We start from the raw sequence: 22,062 nt of genomic DNA, 5'->3' as shown, positions 1-22,062 counted from the left end.
TTTTTTTACAGTCAAAATTATGAAATAGATAAAATTTGAAATTTTAAATCCTTGTTTCCAGGCGGAAATAGGCTCCCAAAGAACTTGTTTCTGTTTACAGAGCCAGTAAAACAAGCCAACACACGAACCACAGACTGTAGCTTTAAAATGATCAGCACTGACATCTATACGTGTTTGTGTATGTGTGTTTGGGTGAAGGGGGGTTGTATAACATGGCTGCACAATGTACAGACACATATCAGCCAACTGTCGCCACTCGTCGCCTCGACACAGACGGGCAACGCCTGCTGACGGCAGGGCTAAGCTAACACTAGCCGATTGACTGCTAGCATCCAGCCGCTAGCCGCTGCACTGAATTATTTTCTTGACAGTGAAGCTAACACAAGCCCACTGCTAACTGATTGCTAGTAGCACATAGCAAGTTTCTACCTGCTAGGTATGGTCGCATTGAGCTCCTCACAGATGTGCTCACGCAAACTGTTAGTGTTAGCATTAATGTGGTTTTAAAGCGTTCGTTTTTCATGTTGGTACCTCAGATTGCTCAGTTATCATTATTATTATGATTATTACTGTTGTCATTGTTGTGACTAACACCCAGGGCATTTGGTTGAATCTACCAAAGTGCATTCCTTTACAAAGCTAGCTTTGAGCTAGCTGCTCAAACAGACGGGCAAGCAAGTAGATAGAAAGTATGACAAAAAGTAAGTGAATTGAGGGGTAATCAGAGGAGAAGCAGCTACGGCTTTCAGACAATAAGGAGGAAGAAGAACACGTGATAGTGTTATGTTTTTGTTTTGTTTTTTTAAAAGATCATATTAACAGACTGCCGTCACACAGGAACATGAAGTCTGGTTTAATTGACCTCTTGGTAGCATGTGTGAAAGCAGCTGTAGCCTAGCTAGCCTGCTAGCTCGTTACCGTGCTAGCCAGTTAGCTTACTAGCTCGTTAGCCATTTAGGTTGTGTCAGGAGGTCTCTGCAGCCAGAGGTTAGCCGCTGTTAGCGTGAAGCTGCGCTATATTTCTGTGATGTTTGCCAGCTACATTTTATTGTGTATTTTATCTGTAAATAATGTGCAAAAATGTTTGAATACATTTTTTTGGGGGTGGGGGGGTTGAATGCGCTGCTGTGCCACACTGCGGCCAGTTTTACAACGTACTGTATCTACTGTACAGAACACAGAAGTTGACACTTTTCTAGTGAGCCTTTGTTAAATTTTATTGTGGTGGAAAAAGATGATGATGATGATTATTATTATTATTATTAATAAAACAGTTTTATTGTCCATCTCTGTTTTGTTCTCCCACTAAGTCAGTGTTTGAATACAAGTCAACAGTGAATCATAATAATCATAATGCTGTTTTAATTTCATATTTCACAAGTAGCATGTAGCATCAGTCAGTATTTATGCAAGCATTCAATGATTGAATGGGGCACACAGTAATATGGAATCTGTGATTTTACTTTCTCTCCTTCTCCCATCCAAGGCAGAAATATATCAAATTCCATCAAACATCTGCACACAGAGGGACCGAGTTGAAATGGGCTCTGAGGATGTTGGAGGATGAGATCAGGGATACCATGACAACATGGGGGTGCTAATGAATGCGGTGTTGTCAAGGAGGAGGATGTGACATCACAGCTCTGTGACAAAGAGACAGGAAACGGCAAGGGATGCTGTCATGGCAACCAGCACTCACTCTCTCTCACGCACAGTAAATAGCACTGTTTAGTACACAGAACAGAAGGTGCTACATCCAACACTAATGAACACACACAGACACACAGGATGCTCAGTAAAAATAACATTGATTTAAAAGAATTTCAGTCATGCAGCTCAACCAGTGAGTGAGTTTGACATGATTTTAAACCCTGACTCCACAGCTTTAGCTCAAACTGAAAAATAAGGGCAAATATTGGATGGATTGTCATGAAACTTACTTTTCAGTTTTCTTAAAGTATTAAATGTAAAAGTGCAAAAGAGTGTGTGTGTACACATAAAAAAATAAATGTTTTATCAAATTATAACTTTAAGTGGACTGTTGTGGCCATGATCTCCAACAAACACAAATATGTTGCTACTTCATCTGATGCTCTGATTAAAGCATGAATATTTACCAGAGAGTCTGCAGAGCTCTGAGCATTGCAGAGGTGTTAACACACACACATGCACGCACACACATGCAGGCTCTGAGACCTCGTGCTGCTGTCAGCTCCCACTGGTTTCTTTACATAGAGATGTCAGTCTGTCAGCACACACACACACAGTTTGTCACCCATGCACATCTGCTCTCATACATTCACATTTTCTCTTTCACACACTTTTTTTCTTCCTGTCCCGTCATTGACAAGATAATTATTTCGCCATGGTAACGAGGAGCAGCCATGTGATTGGAGCAGCTGTGTTCCATATTAGGCAGCAGGGAGATTAGCAGGAAGGACATGGCTGCTAATTATAGAAGCTAGCATGTGGCTAACGGGCTAACTGCTCAGAGCAGCTCTGCAGGAGCAGCTGCTGCCTGGCTCAAGGGCAGGTGGTCAGAGGCTCCTACTCATAATGCATCAGTCCAGCAGAGTGTGTGCTGACTGACAGCTGGTCATTAGATTCAGAGTCAACTGAAAACTAATTTACTTATTTACCTGTTTAACGCGGGACTCCATTGATTTTACACATGAAGACTAATCAGTGAACAAATTTTTACCTCAGGGTCCATTTAGTATCTGTTCTGGAGCAAGCCACATATTTGGTATCTTGAAAATCTTTTCACAGTTCACAGTTGAGTTTCAAAGCATCAACAGTGACAAATGTCTCTCAGCTTGCGTCCACAGTTGTTTGGAGAAGAGGAAATGACTCAGCTTCTCAGCTCTCACTATTGGATTAATCTCCAAAATAAACTCCACATTGTTTACCTAGCTCCGCCCACCCAGCCAGGTCAGCCAATCAGAGTGAGGGAGAGAACCAGGAGAGTTACAGGTGAGTAAGCAGGTGTTTGTGTTAGGCGGGTGGAGTACATCCCGTAGCTGCGTCATGGTGTTCAGCTAAATATGCGATTAAAGTGAGTAGGAAATATGATCTGGTACACGTGATCAAAAGCTCCAGAGCAGCTACTAAAGGGACCTTGAGATGAAATTTTAGTAAGAGGGGTCTCATGGTTTTTCAAAACGACAAAGCTGAAACCTCCACCACAGCATGAACGTGAGTAACACCGTGTCCTGAGCTGCTGCTGAGTCAGTAAACGTCTCTGAGCTGGTGAACGCTGAACACGGTTTATCTGGACTCTTCGGTCTGGGCTGTTTCCAGTGTCAAACAAATGAGATTCACCTCAGACACATGGACCTGAGAGCGTGTGTGTGTGTGTGTGTGTGTGCAGCCGTCATGATCTCCTGCTGAGCTCTGAGTTACATCCAGTTTTAAATAGGACACACACACACTGGTAACCTGATAGAGTGTGACTTGCTGCAAGGGATTATGGGTCCAAATTAATATCCACTTACTGTACAAATGTTAAACCACCTTCACTGACAACACAGGCTGCACACACATGCTGTATACTTTAAAATGTAGCAGCTGTTCATTTAGCAGCCTCTACATGACATTTATTGTTTACCATAAATTATTTCCATACGTGGTTAACTCTGATAAACTGTTTATTCATATTTCTTGTTTGGTTTTATTTGGTTTTATTCGTAGTCCTGCTTCCTGTGGGTCTAGGGATGGCGATGTCTGTCAAATTTAAGGTATTTAAAAACACTGTTAACTTTCCAGTGACAGATGAACTGTAGGAGGAAGGTCTGCCCAGTATACAGAGACCAGACTAATTCAAAGTCTTACATTACTCTAAAACTAAACTTAGTAAGATATTTGAATCTGTTTCTTCCATGTGTGATAGATGTGCCCCTGCTGAGGGATCACTGTCACTCTTACTCTGGCACTGTCCACTACTGGGTCATTTCTTTTGGGACGTATTTAATTGGTTTTCCAAACGATGTTGAACTAACATTCAAACAAACTGTATTTTGGCAATATCTGGTTGCTCTGACAGGACAGGGGCCCCTCCCCTCCCATCAAAAGTAGGCTTTCAAAGCAGGCTGCATGGCTGCAGCTAAAAAGATGAATATTTGGAAGTCTCCACAGTCTCTGTGTTTCCGGAGGTGGCTCAACATGATGCTCTCTGTTGCCAAGATGGAGCAGATTTGTTATAGCAAAGGGAAATCACAAAACTATTTCCAGAAGCTGTGGAAACTGTGTCTGACACTGTGTGGTGAGACTGAACTGTATAACTTCACCCATGTCATCCACCCAGTTCTGAACTGTTCTTGGAAGTTCTGGATTCTGAGTTCTGGATTTGACTCCCCTGTCTTTCTGCTATTTAGAGCAATGGTACTGGGATTTGGAATTGGAGGGAAATCCCAGCTTAGCTCTATCATATGTGTAAAAAATACACCTTCCAATAATTCCTTGTTGCGTCTTGCTAATCACAATCGCAGAAATGCCTGAGAAGCCTGACTGAGGGCAAAGAGACCCCCTGGCTGTCAAGAAGGTCAGGAGACAGACAGTGGATGACAGAGAGCTGACTCTGCACCCCCCACCAGCTCTCCCAGCATGCATTTGGCTGTCACCTGAGCAGGTGGAGGAGGACCCTGACCTACAGACCCACATAACGAAGAGAAAGGAGAGAGAAGAGTGACAGAGCGAGGTCGAGTCAGCTGATGAGAGCAGAGATGAATTAGCAGCAGATGTTACACTGGCTCCACTGTCCTGTTGTGAGGCTGTTGCCATGGTAACTGGTTGCTGGTGACTGGCTTACATTGGTGACGTTTTGACCAAACTATGGGACTGTATTGCTCTTTGCTGTTTTACATTTTAATACTGGATGAGTTTCATTCACACCTGGTCTCATTTACACACATTCATTTATTCATGATAAACCTGGTTATTGTTTCCACGGACACCGACTCTAAACTGATTCTAACCCAAGATAAACCCATTTAATCCAAATCTTACCCATGCTACATCTCATATAGCCCATTCTAATCCATCATCAAACTGATATAAACCTGCGTACATCTGAAACTCGACCCAAAACCTCCAACATCCAGTTAAACCAGTCTGACAGTGGGTTTGACCCATTCTGTTCCCTCTGCACTATAACAATGATCTAAAGCCATCTTTAGCTTTTGTAAAACAAGATCCCATTATACCCCGTCATACTCCATTATAATCCTGTCCACATTCATTAAAACCCATTCTAAAATCTTTCTTGTCCATCCAAACCCCAGTGTGGCCCATTTCTATCCCTTCATAATTTTTTCTAAATCCATTTAACTAGAAATGGAAGAATCTTTGTCTCCCTGTCTTTTAATTTTCTCCACATCATAACCCTATACACCAACTGAGATCTGAACTCATTCTAACCCACTATAAAACCACTGAACCCCAGAAGACTCTGACCCCTCTAACTCATCCTAACCCCAATTGAAACCCGCAACCACATTAATTTAATTATTTAATTTAATTATTAGTTATTATTTTTCCACAACCAATTCTAAACCAACAATAACCCAAAAATTCGATATCCCAATGACAAACCCATTCTTACCAGTCTTTGTCCCATCTAAACCCAATCTAAACCTGTTTATCCTGTTGTGAAACTAAACCTAAAGGGATTTAACCCAGTCACAGTACAACCCAGTCTAAAAACTGGCTGTTAGAGCCAATTTTAATCTCATTCAGACCCCTTCTAAACCGGTTTTAACCCATGCTAAACCCATTTAAGCACATTCTAACCCAGAGAGTTTGTCACATCAGTTACTACTTTGTCTTTTTGAGTCTCAGTCACACGTTTCACCTTCTGCCGACAGTTTGAAACTCTAAATATAAAACTAGTCATGGAAACTGTCTCTGTACCTGCCTCTCCCTCTCTCTCACCCTCTGTCTGTATAATTGAATATAGACTCGAGCAGCCGCTCACTGATCTGCACTGAGGGTCTCTGAGTTCAGGACAAATGGAAAACTGTGTGTGTGTGTGTGTGTGTGTGTGTTCAGATGGTGTCAGATTTGTCAGGCCGGAGGTCAGTTTATTTTCAGCGTCTCTCTTCATCATACAACCGTCTGTCACACACGCTCTGCCTGATCTGCCCGTTATTCGCTCCCTGATGTGAATACTGTTGATCGAGCTGTGAATAACAATAAGCAGTGTGTATTAATACTGCTGCCGAGGCTCAGAGAAACATTACTGATGCCAAACGACGACCTTCTGCAGGACTCACAGACGTTACGACCAGATCACTGATCCATTCACAGACACTGGAATCTGCAGCAGGGAAGCAGGAAAATGTTTAGGAGCTGAGGTGTAAAAGTTTAAGTGCAGCACTTCGTTTCAAACTCATACTCTGCTGCCCCCTACTGGCTGAAAGCACTGCACCCTGTGTGACTGATTACAACACATCATGTTTTATCATTTTCAGACACTTTTGTTCAAACCACTCGAGGACAGCTCACAGTTAAAAAGATGCTGAACTGCATTCAACTAATTTGAACTACTAGTATTTTCATTAATATATTTGGAAAACACATTGGAGCAGCAGGATCATCACAGGGAACAGAATCATTGCTCAGAACAGTCGAGGTACCAGCAGCAGCTGTGGTTACTGTGGGTCAACACAGAACAAATACAGAGAACAAGAACTGTTCAACAACCCGATTCAGCCTCTGTGTGGCTGCAGCTTTGTCCACTAGATGTCAGCAAAGGCTTCATGTTAACACATCAACACACACAGCACCACAACACACAATCCAGTCACACAGCATCAGGTTCATTATCAAGGTCAGTCTGGTCTCAAACGTGTTTCAGAGTCATTTCTCACCGGGAATAAGATTCATGTCAACAAATGTCTGAGTGTCTCAGCCCAGAGCACCACGTTTCAACATGCTCTCACCAAATATATCAATATAACAAATATATTTTTAAAAATTTACTCAAACATTATTTTGTTTTGATGACCCCATGACCTTTCCTCTGGTGCCACCCTCAGGACAAACTTTTAAACTACACTCAGCCTCTGTGAACAGTTAAATCCTCAGTGAGTCGTTCAGCGTTGGGGCGTTCAGCCTCTAAGTGACTCTCGCAGGGACTATCAGTCACATTTCATACCTTACAGTATATTATCGCACCATCTAAGAATATTGGACTCCTTTCAACTAGTTTCCCAGCAAAGACTTGCTCCTGTTTGGCTTCAGGTCTGACACTAAAACCAAACGAGCTGTGAGGATACTTTTTCTTAGCGTCCACAGTTCATCAGATTTATCCACCTGATGCTCCCACAGTCTGTAAGGTTTCTGTGGGGAGGTTTTAAAACCTGCATTGGTGGAAGAAACATTCAGAACCTATAAAGGAGCATTTCACTCTCATGTTTTTCAGAGGAAATCAAACTCTGAAAAATTGTAATCAGAAAGCTAATTAGTAAGTATAGATGTCAGATATGTGATGCAGTAAAACGTACAGTGTTTGCCTCTCGCGAGTTTACCGCTCGCTTGTTACTGGAGCCTGAAAATCCCAGCTGAAGCGACCAAGGGAAAGCAAACCGCTGCAGCTGAAACTCCTTTTTCCTAAACTCAAATCCCACAACAGACAAACATCAGAAGAAGTAAAATTAGCGACTGAGAGTCTGCAGCAGAGTCGTAGACAGTCTCAGCTTCTTTAGAACAGCATCTACTGGTCATCACTGGAACTGCAGCTTAACAAACACTGCTTCCATGAGCGGCTGCTCCACTGTATACACACACACACACACACACTGAGGAAGCCAGTGAGATGAAGGGTGAAAGCTCCAGGATAACAGCTTGTAAGTGGACCTTGAGTTAAGATATTTTTTGTTTTCTTTTGTCTCTAACGGCAGTGTCTCCTGCTCCTATTTCTGCTTGTTAAAATTAGTGTGATACGAAACAGCTGTGTTGTGTGTGTGTGTGTGTGTGTGTGTGTGTGTGTGTGTGTGTGTGTGTGTGTGTGTGTGTGTGTGTGTGTGTGGTTGCTGTTAACCCACTCAGAGCTTCCTTTGCAACAGGAAACAACACGTAACTTCATGGAAATGCCACAGTGAGATTCTGTCTGATATGTTAATGAGCTGTGTGTGTGTGTGTGTGTGTGTGTGTGTGTGTGTGTGTGTTTATGTGCCTCATGACACTGAACCATGATTCTTTTTTTTTCTTTTGAACAGTCAGCACTTTCACTGAAACTATGAGAAAAATGCCTTAATCATCTTTTTATTCACAAACAAAAAATACTTTCATTTAAACTCAGGTGTCCTTAAAGGGCCAGTTCACCCAAAAAAATAAAAAATTAAAAAATTAAAACCCAGTTTTCTCTTTAGGTTCTTCCTGTAGAACTGAGCTACATTCAGAGCTTCACTTTGCTCTCTTAAGGATTAAACTCTCGAGGCCCCTGAGGGCCCGATCGCCGCAGAGACAACTTTCAGAGACAGTTGTCAAACTGCGGCTTTGACACTGGAAATACGCCAGCGTCAGTGTTTTCAGGTGTACGGCCATTTTTGTGTTTCTAATCTTTATGTGTCATGGTTTTTTTAAAGAGCTGATCTGGATTATTCACCACATGCAAACCATAATGTATTCTGGAAAACTGACTCAGCATCTGCCATTACTGGTTTGACATGATGACACGAGACAGCCACTGTCGCCGCTCTTGTTCATGTATTTCATCGTGTGTATTTGCATCAGTATGCAGAACACGATGTGCAGCCATGACACTGTAAGTGATGCAGGGGTTTTATCATTCTTGCTCAACTGTTTTACAAGTAATGGATTTGCTCAATTCCACAAAATTTTTCATGTCATGTTCCACTTTGGTGAACATTGACCTCTGAACTGACACCGCTGGCCGACAGCAGGCCGTCCTCTGGTGTGAGCAGCTCTGCAGCTCGCCTGCACTGAAATATCGGCTCTGGTTTTCTGCGTAATTTCTCAAGTATTTCTGTTTCTCACTTTATCTCCTCATCATTTAATCTTGTTTCAGTGGTTAGATTGTGATCTGAGCATGTGTCTGTGTGAGACTGGTGTTTCCTACCGATTCGGCAAACACAGAGAACAAAGCCATGTCCTCAGGTGAAGCCGTCCTGAATTTGTCCTGAGTAAATCTGAGTTTCTCTCTGACCCTTTTCACGAAAAATTAAAATGTGAGGAAAAAAACAAACAACAAATGTGCACAGTACTGATCACACTGCTGATCACACTGCTGATCACACTGCTGATCACCTGCACCTCAGTTGTTGAGATATTTAATTGTGGACCAAATGAGTGGGCAGACGAACTCGGGGGGGGGGGGGGGGGGTTATGTCAGCAGTACTTTCATTTTGACTTTTAGCTGTGTTAGCAGCCTGGCTCCAGCACTGAGGGTATTACTCAGTCATTCCATTGGCCCACAGTGAATTCGCTCAGTTACCATGAAATTTGGTTCAGACCTTCATAATAATCCTCTGACTCTTCATCGGGGTCCTAATCTAATTTGTCCAGCAGCTGATGACATTCCCATCATCCTCAGCTGTTCTTTATGTTTACTTCTAATTAGCAAATGTTAGCATGCTAACAAGCTAAAATAATGGGGAGCATGGTAAATATACTTGCTAATCACCAGCATCTTAGCACTGTCATTGTGAGAATGTTAGTTTAGCTGCTGTCAGGCTGCAGACTCGTGTTCAAACTGTCTTCTTACAGACATTTCTTTCATTTCAGGTCTTTTTTGTCCCACAAGACAAACTTGTATTTGCAGCGACGCGGCTGCCACAGGACTGATGCGTCCACTCTCCGTCCTGCCTCCTGCAGCCCGAGCAGCAGCAGCAGAATCATCTGTCATCTAAAGGCATGCAAAAGCTAATTTCCTCTCGACTGCAATAGCATCTGCAACATGCTGACTCACACTGAAACACACACACAGAAACACACTCACAGAACAAACCACAGAAACATGTGGGAGGTGTGGGGTGGGGGGGGTTGAAAGTTGACTCCCAGTGTGTTTCTCTCTGTGTTGTCATGGTTTCCATTGCTTTACTGCTGAAATGCCCTTTACTACTGCAGCAGACCACCCCCTCAGCGCCCCCCACCCTCACCCAGCGACAGCAGAAACACAAGGAGTCTGAGCCACTGCCACTATTTCTTCCTTCCTTCTTTCTGCTATTATTTCTTCATTTGAAGTCAAAGCTGCTGTGCTGTTAGCAACAGTTTCACCAAACTACTGAACCTTATCTCAATATAAAACTATATATTTAGGAAACAACAGACTCTGAGCTGAGAGCCACAGACGGAGGAGAAAATATGAAATAAGACCAGTCGTGTCGAGTCCAAGGGTCAGCTGATACCCAGGTGGAGTCTGTGACTGCAGTTTGTGTGTCCCTGTATATCAGGGACACCATCAGGGAGGCGTCTCATCAGTCCCCACATTCATTCTGCAGCAGGACAGTGAGTCCAAACTTAAAGCCAGAGTCATAAAGAACAATCTTCAGAGTCAGGATACACATTTTGGTCCTGATGTCTCACATCACCACTGAGGAGTTTACATCTCTCTGTGTCCAAAAACAACCAACTAAAAACCAAGATTCCTCTGAGGAAATAATGAAAACTGGATTATTTGCCTCTGTTGCTTTAAGGCTGTTTTATTGACCACACACACACACACACACACACACACACACACACACACACACACACACACACACACACACACACACACACACACACACACACACACACACTGTGCTTCCCCACAGCTCTGGTTCTTAGAAGTCACAGCCTCACACACAAACACTCAGAGCACCTAGGGTGCATTGTGGGTAAGGGCAGCAGTTACTGTAAAAGAAGACTACCTGCCGTTTACCAGAAGTGATGTCACAGGAAGTGACATCACAGCTGTGGGTTGGAGGGAGGGTGGGGGTCTGAGTTTATGTAGCTGCAGAAACACCCCGACCCGTCTGTGTGTCAGCGGGGGAGCATGGTCTCTGAGCTGCAGCACAGACCAGCAACACTTCGTCTGATTTTTCTTTGCAGCAGTATCAACAAGCAACAGTGGAAAGTAAGCAGGTGTATTTACTCCAGTGTTTCCATTTTCTTCTTCTGATTCTGCTCCTCTGCGTTTGACACCTGTAGTTGTCACACAGGGTTTTATAAAACAACACACTGTTAAAGCTCAAACACGGGGTTTCCAACCTCTAACAAGCATCAGTGTCCAGTGGAGGCTCCTCGCCATGTTTCAGACGTCAGTGAGCTGTGAGCAGCTCCACCACAGACGCTTCCACTCTAAACTTCTCATTCATTCATTCAAACAACTGTTTCAAGACCCAAAGAGGTAAAACTCTCAGATATTTCACAATAAACAGGAATAAAGACAGAATAAAGGCAGGCTGAAAAACTGGGTTGGACTCTCATAGTCCTAAAGCGGCTCCTGTCCCACATCCAAGACAAGAATGATTTCAGGTTTTGAAACTGTAGAACAACGTCCTCTTACTGGAAGAGGACGTTTCAGCCACATCTTGTGGACTTTATTCCACAGATGAAGGCCATGAAAACGAGAGGTCCTGACAATTGAAATTTGAGTAACTGCAAAGTTCGTCTGCTGACGATGACCATGAAGTATGAGCGAAAGCTCCAGAACAGCTACCAAATGGACTTCTAGGTGACTGGGTGGACATGAAACTCCTTCAGTCATACGCTGCCAAAACTGAAACAACTGTCAGCCATCAAATCCATAACAACGCGCATGAATCAAACAACAGTGAAGCAGAGATGAAGTTCATTCGGTTTTATTCTGTTGCATTTGTCTCCATGTGCCAATCAATAAATGCATAATAAATAATCAACCATCAGTCATAACAATACGAATCAATATTAAATAAACACCTTAAATATGAAAATAAATATAGAGAATCACAATATGTCAGTAAAATACAAAAATCCTTGAAGAGTATCGTACTTCAGTGCTGGACCTGAACGTCCAGAGGACTTGTAGTACTCTGGTGTACTTTGTACTGTAAACATCATCAGTTCTCTGAGGCAGTAGAGGGTCCTGGCAGCGACAGCCCAGTTTATTTTTACCAAAAACAAAATCAGTTTCATCTTTAAAAAGTCAAAGGTACCACTATTAAACCTTCACAGATAAATCGACTACAAGTCCCAGAGAGCTTTGCAATAAATACGTTTTTAAAAAGAATCCACTCAGCACTAAATGCTGTTGCCGTGCGGTTTATGGCAGACTGAGGTCAGAGGCTGTTGGACTTTTGGATTTTGGTTTGGCCACGTTTCAGCTCTTCACAGATTTTCTGGGACATTAAATCACCTGCAGATTTTATATAGATTAAAAAAAGACCACGAACTGTTGAAAACTGTTCACAGGCTCAAACCGCCACACTGCTTTCAAGTATCGAACACCAACATTAAAAAAGTTTTACAAAACAATATTTATTAGGCTTACACAGTAATAAATAGCTATGAAAAAACCTCTTTAATAATCTAAAAAAAATAAAAGTAGGCACGCTGATTTAAGTTTAGATATTTTTGGTCCTGTCTTTCATGTTAGTTTGTCTATATTAATATTTGTCATTAAATATCCTGAATCCTTGTTTTACCATCATTGTTGTTGCCTTTTAGCTTTGTTGCTGTCATTGTCGTGCTTCACGGCGTCTCAGGCTCTCTGATGAGTTTTCACCCTCCGTGCTTGGCGGCGCCGCCGCCTCCTCTGCTGCCTGATGCTTTCAGGCAGGGAACTCGCCTCCAGATAAAGCTTCGGCAGCTCCCACAATGCTTTGCTCTGGACGACAGGGTCATCCATCTGGAGGTGAAAGACGGAAATTTTACACTAATCATAATGACCACACAGGCAAAAGGTGCAGTTTTAGTACAGTAACACTGCTCCCACAACAACAGCCACAGTGAAAAGGATAACACACCACACTGCCACATTAAAAGCCCCGTATAACCTCCAGTAAAGCTTTGAACTACATAAGACCTGCGGAGCGTTTGTGACTTCAGCTGCTGCATCGACCTTCCATAAACTTCACTCTCTCTCTCTCAGTGTGAGTCTATGTCTCTCTACCTGGATGTGCCTGATGGTCTGCAGTCCCTTCAGAAGCTTGTCTTCCTCCTGGTAATAGTTTTTCTTCAGCTCCTGGACCTTCTCCAGGATGAAGCTGAGCTCCGACCTGACACTCATGCCAGATGCCGACTTGGCATCGCTGGCCGTGCCGGGGGCCGCGGTGATGGCAGAGGTGAGGCCCTCTACGCTCCCGGCTGTCTGGGGGCTCGGGGTAGGCAGCTGCTTCAACATCCGGTTGATCAGCTTTTCGTACGTCTCCAAAATGCCACCAAAAATCACCATCTTAGCCTGAGGGAGAAATGCAGAGGTAATGAAATAAAACATTGTTTCTGGTGGGTGATGTTTAAATTGATTTAAACTTCTGAAACAACACTGATGGTTTCTGCATGTTTGAGCTACATATCCTGAATCTGTCCGCGCCACAGATGCAGCTTTCTGCTGTAAATGTTGAGTCTCTGCAAGATGCTTTTTGGAGAAATGACATGAAACCAAAGCCTGCCTGAAAAAGCAGGAAATGAAATTTGAAAGAACACATTCACACATGAACACGGTGGTTCAGTCATTTAAATTAAACGTAAGCTGGACGTCTCTGGCTTGGCAGACTCATACCAGCCCTGGTGCGCTGAAAATGTTTCACACAGTGGAAAAACTCTGTGGTCCCCCACACAACAGTTAAATTAAGAGTACAAATGAAGAGTAGGCCTTAAAGGGGAATACCACTCAGTGACGGTGAAACATGAAAGTCATATTCCAACAGTGCTGTCAGGTTTGATGCTCATTTGGATGCAAGAACTCAAACAGGTCACAGGTCAAGAAAGTCTGACGTTTCATTTTATTCCCCATTCTAAAGACTCGCTTGATAAATATTCATCAGTCTGTGCTGATTTTTGTCAGAACCTTGTGAAATGAAATGAAACGTGTGAAGCCCGGTAACGTCCGTCCGCTCAGCAACAATCTGAATTTCCTGAGGCACAGCAGATACTGTCCTTTACATTAGAATGGCTAATTATTTCCTAAAATGGTGTTTCAGCTCTGATGAGTCACATGAGGTGTCTGGACTGGAACAAATTCAAAAACGATGAAGTGTAATGAAACACCTGTGCTGCTGTGGTGAGAGCAAAACACAATGGGAAAACCCAGAGGGGTGTGTGGTGTCTGGCCTTTGAGTCAATGCTAAATAACACTTTCTACACAAAAACCTGTTCGTGGCAGAAAATATCAGAAAAATTCATCATGACATGAAATTTCTTTGAAACTCACTCAGAAAACCAAATAAACATCTATCACTTCTAAAGCTAAACCAGTTTCTATCCTATTTCTTTATTCTATTTTATGTTCATTAATCTGTAGCATGAACCAGGCCTCCACACCGGGGCATTTATACCCTGTGCTAATTTGCAGTGTCTGTCCCTCGATCTCATCTTCCCTAGATATTACACTGTAAACCACACAAAGAGCAGCAAGTGAAAGGCTGCAGCCTGTAAAGATTCTCAGGTCGGTGTTTAGCGGTTCGACTTTGCTGAGTTGGCACTTGGTGCTCAAAACCAACATGATACGGCTTTGTATCATTGGTGAAGAGTGAAAGTTTCATCTGGAGTCTGATAATAGCTGCACAAAGGTTGCACAATGCAGAGCCAGCAGGAAAAAAACCCACAAAAGCCTCAACACAAGCGATGCATACATACGCTGAATATTCCCTACACTAACACAAGTGTAAGAATTACAAACTGAGTGGAGGGGAACTTCCAAAAGTCTGTGAGGTTGCCAGGTTTGGTACCGCTGAGGCTGAGCCACAACCTGTGCGATAGCTGAGGATGCTGCACAGAAGAAACAGTAACTACCAAGTGTGTAACTGCCCCCAAATCCACGTTTTCATCTTTACATTTCAGTTTGTGTGAGGACCGAATGCACCTGATACAGTGTGTTAACGAGCTGTAAAGATGTTTTAGGTTTTCCTGGACAGAGCCGGGCAAACTCCAGCCCTGTGCTTCAAACCTCGGAAAGAAAGAACCCGTTTGGAGAAGAACATGGTCGGAGTCTGGAAACGGTGAGCCTGACAGGCCCAACTCAGGACAACCCTAACACTACCTGACCACAGAGACTTCATGTTCCTATCTGTAGACGAGCAGAAGAGAAATTTGGATTTTTATTTACCTCAATTCTGCCAGACAATGGCTCCTTGGAGAACACGGGCTTCCCGTTAAATCTGTCTTTCTGTGAAATCCTCTGCAAAAAACAACAGAGACAAAGGTTTTTCAGAAAACATCAAGTTCCTTCAGGTTTTAGCTGAATAAATTCAAATCACATTAACTCTATGACACCGGTTCAAAAACTGAACCGGTGGTGCATTCAAGAACAGCCAAGAACAATGAGACGTGAGATTTCAGAGGCGTAAAGTATCGTTGATGAGCTCCAGTATTTCACTAGAAAACTGAATCTGAACTAAATATGGAACATTCACACTTTCCTAAACTGGACTGCAAACTCTCCCTGTTGGTGGTGCATTCAAGGACAGCCTGACATCTGAGGCTTATCTGAGTCAGCTGTTGTTGATGAGCTATTTAATTAAATATCAAACAAAACACAATCGAACAAGCTGTGAAAAAAATGAACACAACTTTTCTTACAGTTGTAGTTTCCCAGAATTCTATATGAGAACTATCTTGTTGATGCGTTCAAGGACACTCCGTTTAAATCTCATGTCAATGTGTCCTTGAATGCACCACCATCAAGGCCTGCTGTTCAGTGAGTTACCGTATGACTATAAAAGAATTTACATTAAGTTTACTAAATAAGGAATTGAGAGTAAAACATATAGTGGTTAATGGGCTAATGTACACACACACAACACCACAGCAGTCCACACAGTAAGTGCAACCAAGTGTGTGCGCATGTGTGTGTTTGTCTGCGTGTTTGTGGTGAGAGCATCAGAGTGAGAAAGAAACAAGAGCAGGAAACAGAAATCCAGTAGCAGTGTCTGTGGTGTTACAGAGAACAATACAGACGCACGAGCCTCAGCAGCACCAGCTGAAGCAGCACCTGCAGTGTCAGTAGTACTCACATAGTGCTGCAGGAGGTTCTGGATGGTTCTGTTCATCCCGTCTGAGATGTGGGAGCCTCTGACCTGACACACAGAAAGCCAGACGGCCAGACAGACCGCCACCTTCGCCGCTGCAACCATCGTGGCACCGCTTGAAATAATGTTACGCGCAAGTTGTCGGTTCGATTCCCAAGCCGGTCCGTGCCTGGTATGAGTGCCGGTTCTCAATCCCTGTCGCTGTGAAGCCGAAGTCGGAGAACTGGCCGAGCGCAGACCTCTGTGACTGATGCTCTGACTGACTGACAGCCCTGTGTCTCTTGCCCTGAAGTTTGCTCAAACTGTTTGACTTGTCATGAAAGCTTTTATTTATAACTCAGAGAGAGAGAGCAAGGCAAGTGACAGAGAGACATAGACACACATGGGGGAGAGAGAGAGCGCGAAGCAGCAATGATCTAGGTGTGAAAAGTGTGGTTGTGCAGTTTCCTTTAAATCACCAAACTTCATAGAAGTGGGTGAGGGGTCTCCCACTCATGCATGTCAAACACAAAACATCAGCACACTGCTGAAATTCACATCCCACAGTGGCTTTATTCGAATTAATGGCTTTACTGGTCATAGTGGGAAATCTAATGTTTTCTGATAGAAGACTACGTTCGCGCGCAAACCAGTGGAGCATATCTAGGTTTGAGTAGAACTTATTGGAAAGAACGCCACCTGAAGCGGTTAGGCTGCAGCCTGCGTCGGAAATCATCAGATCCAGTAGAACTGCAGTGGAAACCATTACAAACCCTGAGCAATCACCTGTGGTTTCACTGGGAACTCCAAAGGTTTCTGTTGGTGTTACGTATTTTTCAAACCATCGGGGACACGGTCAGCTCACTGGTTTTCTCTGAAGACGCAAATCTTTAAAAACATTTCACAAATATATGGTTTCACAGCTGGAATCAGGACGGAACGATGAGTCTGTCAAATAAAACTGCACGAACGTCAAGGAAAAGATTCAGTTAAAAAACTGAGAATCTGCTTCATCTGTGGTTTCATCAGAGTGTGACGTTCTCTGAAAACCAGTGGGTGAAGTTTTATCATTTTTATCTTTTAAAGTAAAGCTGCTCTAAATTAGGGCTGAACAATTTTAGATTTTGTTTTTCTGGCAGATATTGTGATTACGATTTGATTCACAATTTTTTCCGAATCAAGCTTCAGTGCAATATTCACCATGTATAGTAACATTTACAGACATGACAGAAAACTAAATCATACCATTAAAACATTAAATGCCATTACTCTAATGCAAGAATGAAAACTAACGTTAAGAACCGATTTCAAATGTGTTTGTTAAGAAGAAACATGCAGGTACATTCTATAAAGTCCTTGACCAACGGCAGTTACTACAAATGAACTAAAACAGCATCTTTGACTGTCTTAAAGTAGTGAAAAAAAAAACTGTTATGTATGGGGGGGGAAATAAATAAATAAATAATAAATATTCTCTCCGGTGTGGTCAGTGGGAAAGTCTGCTGTCTGCAGGCAGAGACTTTCATACTCAGAGTTGGGATTTACGAAATGCACAGTCAGACTAAGATACGGCTCGGTCGCTGTGCGTGACCACATATCAGCAGCTGTGGCATAATACTCCACATCTTTCAGCTCTGTTAGCACTTTTTCTTTCCACTCACACGGACAGCTGTGGGATGGAAACCTGGCTGAAGTCCCGGAGTCTTCGGCTGCTCTTATCATCCGGAGTGACGCTGGTAAAACATGCTGGAATTGTCTGTTCGCTTCTTCGGGCCTGAGCATCATTTTCACACTTTCAGCTTCAGCGCGACAGGTTTTGCACAGAACCTGTTTCTGCTGCACGTAACTCCGCTTGTGGTCCAGCTGAAGCCATTTGACTAATGAAGCACAGCTTTCACAGTTACCATCAAATAAAAGCATAATACTACAACATTCTGCACCATCAGTACTTTTATATTTTAAGTGCATTTTGTTCTTTTTTACACAGTGCAGAACTTGGAGTATTGTTATAGGGCGGTAAGTTACTTTCACATGATCCGAACATTTACTTCCACCACTGATTTTATCCATGAGGAGAGACAACTCAAAACTCAGAAGGCATTAAGAAAAGAAACGTCGGATCATATAAAAGATAAAGACAAATAGGATTTAAAAGATTAACATAAAGTAGAAGATCAAACAAGCTAAAACTGAACAACAGTGCAGGCCTGTGCAAGAGGCAACCAAAGAGTCCGCGTTCAACTCAACTCAACGCAGCAGCAAAGAATAAAGTCTTCAGCCCTGATTTCTGGTTGTTTTACCTTCGTTTAACTGGAGGAGATAAACTCCAGTTATTGATTTACTGAGCGCAACTTCTCAGTGCTTGTACGGGACCATCGTCACCCGGTGGCACTGATAAATGTCTGTGAGCTGTCTGATGTTTTCTGTAATCTGAGCCTGAAACATGTGGACATGTGTCTCCAACTGATTTTAAAGAAAAACAGACCAACATGTTCATGTTACGGAGGAAAATTAACAGCCAAACACGATGAATCCAGTTTCAAGTAAATTTAGGACAAGCACGAAGCTGAGTCACGAAATGAAATGAAATGAATGAATAACTGAAACAGCTGCACGTCAGCTAAAAGCACCTGTATGGGATGAACACCTGTAACAGCTGGACAAGAATCAGTGATATGAAAATATACATTATCCACTGTTCATCACGTTAGCATCCACTTTATGAGCAGTTTACAAGAGTATACTCGGGTGGTGGAGGGTGGAGGGGTCGAGCTTCTCTGCAAGGCTGCGACGGTTTGTGAGAATAAAGATTCCTGACAAAGCATTTCACACTTTGTATGATGCAAAAACCTCAAAGACCCAGCATAGTATCGTAGATAATATCGTACTAGATGGTGTAACTGGATATGGACGGGCAATATGAAGACAGGAAATAATGTCATGATGCAGATACCCCGCCTGGGCGTGAGGTGTTTGAAGTGAGTGATGCACAGACTGAGCTGTGCCTCATTTAGTTGAAAGGAAACTGACAAAATGTTTTTTCTTTTCAACTACACGCCTTTTTTATACACACACACACACACACACACACACACACACACACACACAGTGAGAGAATTATCTGGAAACACACAGAGTAATTCCTGAGTAGCATTAACACTGAAAACATCAGCACAGCACACAGAGGTGAGCAGAGACCTGCAGCAAACTGCATCACAGGAAACGCACAAAAGAAAAGTGAAACCAGAGGAAGGTCTGAGCATCAGAGAGAATCTTTTATTGTAAATGAGAAGCAGCTGTGGTGATGTAGTGATGCTCAGGAGCTTAATGGGAATGACCCACAGACAAATGTCATTCAGCCTAAATATTTTTCAAGAAGGTCGAACAGTAAAAAGCTCGATGTGATCACTACAGATCCACAGACTTTAACGTAAACGTCACGGAGCACTGAAAAGCCGTCCTCCAGCGCTGACCTGCTCCGTTTAACCGTACAGTTTATCAGCTGCTTTAAATAATCCACAACCATCTGTGCAACAGTTTCACAGTTCACAGCAAACTGCAGACCTGTGACCCGAGAGCACGAGAGACCTCTGCAGGACGTACAAGTCCCACAAGGCAGAACAGAGGCCCTGTTCTGACCTGGTCTGAACACGAGTCTCAGGTGATCCAATCAGAGTTCACACTGTGTTTGTGTTTTGGCTTCGGTTGCTTCAGTCCACAGTTACAAACTGAGAGGATCCAAACATCCTCACCGCTCACTCTGTCAGGAATGCCACAGGCACACGGTGACCTCTGACCTGCCCAGCGCCTGGCTGCCGGCGTCGAGCTCAGACAGGAAGTCGAATCAAGTGTCGACCTCAGCACGAAAGACACAAAGCAATGCAGGAAACAGGAAGAGAGACAGGTGGATTTTGTTGTTGACGTTCAGGTGTTAAAGATATACGTGTGTGTGTGGGTGTGTGTGGGTATCCCCTGCTCACACACACAGACACAAACACAGGAAGAGGTTTGACAGGTGAAGTTTGTCTCTGTTTGGAGGAATTCGCAGCCGTTTCTTTCCAGATATCAGAGTGAACGTTAATGGTCTTTTACCTGAATTTCTGCAGAAGCCCTGAATCTCTGCTGAGCTTCCTGTTATTTAAAAATAAAACCTTCTTATAGACTGTGAACAGAGTTCATGCTATTCGTCAGGTTTACTGTGGTTTAAAACTTTGATTTTGTAATTATACTTTTTATTCTACAGTGACTCCCGCGGCTCGGATCACTGTTTCATTTAGTTTTGTGTGGAGGTTTAGTGCAGCCCCGCCGGTCTGCGGGGGCCTGCAGGTCTGCTGCGGGGCCTGCAGGTCTGCTGCGGGGCCCTGCAGGTCTGCAGTACAGACGCCACAACATGCAAATGAAAACACAGAAATTCAACAGCATAAAAGAAAAGTGAGCAGCAACCAGCACAACAACACCAACAACACCACCAACAGCAACAACAGCAACGTCGCCCACAACAACAGCAACATCCACCAGCAACGCAACCTGAGGCTCAACCAGGAAATAGCCAGCACCATGTAATCACGTTACTGACTCTGCCAATGAAACACAGCCCATATAAACCAAAACAACAACAACAACAACAACAACAACATCACCAGCAAAGACTGAAAGCACAGGCAGGTACTTAGCTTGGACCCAGGCGCTGAACTGAAATCCGGTGAACAGGCCTCTGACGGAGCGGACTCGGTCCGACAGGAAAACACAGGTACACTCGGCTTCCGCCCGACTGGAGTCATAAACCGGAGACGGGGTGTCCACGGGCTGTCCACGGTCTGTCCACGGGCTGTCCACGGTCTGTCCACGGGCAGCAGAGGACGCCGACCCTCTTACTCCTTTCTCAGGTCAGGGCTGAAAAACGCAGCTGCAGCTACAGGTCACAATGACCGCGACATACACCTGAATGATACGGCTGTTGTGAGTGAGCCAATCATCGCGTACCTGGCTGCAATCAACCAATAGGAGCGCGACATCAGAGCTCTGCGTGAACTAACGCGGTGGATATGAGGAATATATTTTCCACAGTGTTCGCGAATCATTTTTATTTGTCAGTTAACATCACACAGAGAATAACGAATAGAAAAACACAATTTTTCAGCTCCAGACAAGAAGCCTTGTACTCTGGACCCTGGACTCTGGACTGTGACTCTGAACTCTGGACTCTGGACTGTGACTCTAGACTGTGACTCTGGACTCTGGACTCTGACTCTGGACTCTGAACTCTGGACCCTGAACTCTGGACTGTGACTCTGGACTCTGGACTGTGACTCTAGACTGTGACTCTGGACTCTGAACTCTGACTCTGGACTCTGAACTCTGACTCTGGACTCTGGACTGTGACTCTGGACTCTGAACTCTGGACTCTGACTCTGGACTCTGGACTGTGACTCTGGACCCTGAACTCTGGACTCTGACTCTGGACTCTGAACTCTGACTCTGGACTCTGGACTGTGACTCTGGACTCTGAACTCTGGACTCTGACTCTGGACTCTGGACTGTGACTCTGGACCCTGAACTCTGGACTCTGACTCTGGACTCTGGACTGTGACTCTGGACCCTGAACTCTGGACTCTGGACTCTGACTCTGGACTCTGGACTGTGACTCTGGACTGTGACTCAGTTGGCGTCTTGCAGATGGTGGAGCAGAGCTTTGTCCAACACATCAGGCCAAACGTCCCTCTGCTCTTCAGTCAGGTTGAGATCTGGACCCTGTGAAGGCTTTCAGCGATGGGTTGATGACGTCAGCGTGAGGATGTTCACGTATCTGCTTCAGCTGAGTCTCATGATGGACGACAGACTCTGAGCTGCTGTGGACAGAATAGACTGAAGCTGTTTTTTGAATGCGTTGGCTTCCAGGTGTGGAGCACAGAGG

The 22,062-nt window shown here is 43.8% G+C and overlaps 1 protein-coding gene across 1 annotated transcript; it reads right to left on the bottom strand.

Annotated features, from left to right (window-relative positions):
- Positions 1–11,803: 11,803 nt before the first annotated feature.
- LOC121175835 (interferon gamma-like) lies at positions 11,804–16,671 on the bottom strand. Its single transcript, XM_041029654.1, has 4 exons — positions 16,155–16,671; positions 15,248–15,319; positions 13,094–13,381; positions 11,804–12,829 (listed from the first exon to the last, which is right to left on the bottom strand). The coding sequence occupies exons 1-4, from the start codon at positions 16,272–16,274 to the stop codon at positions 12,683–12,685; spliced, it is 627 nt and encodes a 208-aa protein (XP_040885588.1). The 5' UTR covers positions 16,275–16,671; the 3' UTR covers positions 11,804–12,682.
- Positions 16,672–22,062: the final 5,391 nt, after the last annotated feature.

The sequence above is a fragment of the Toxotes jaculatrix genome, chromosome 22 (genome assembly GCF_017976425.1).
Source record: "Toxotes jaculatrix isolate fToxJac2 chromosome 22, fToxJac2.pri, whole genome shotgun sequence".
Lineage (NCBI taxonomy): Eukaryota > Metazoa > Chordata > Actinopteri > Toxotidae > Toxotes > Toxotes jaculatrix.
The sequence above is the reverse complement of the archived record's forward strand: the minus strand, read 5'-3'. Positions and strand labels throughout refer to the sequence as shown.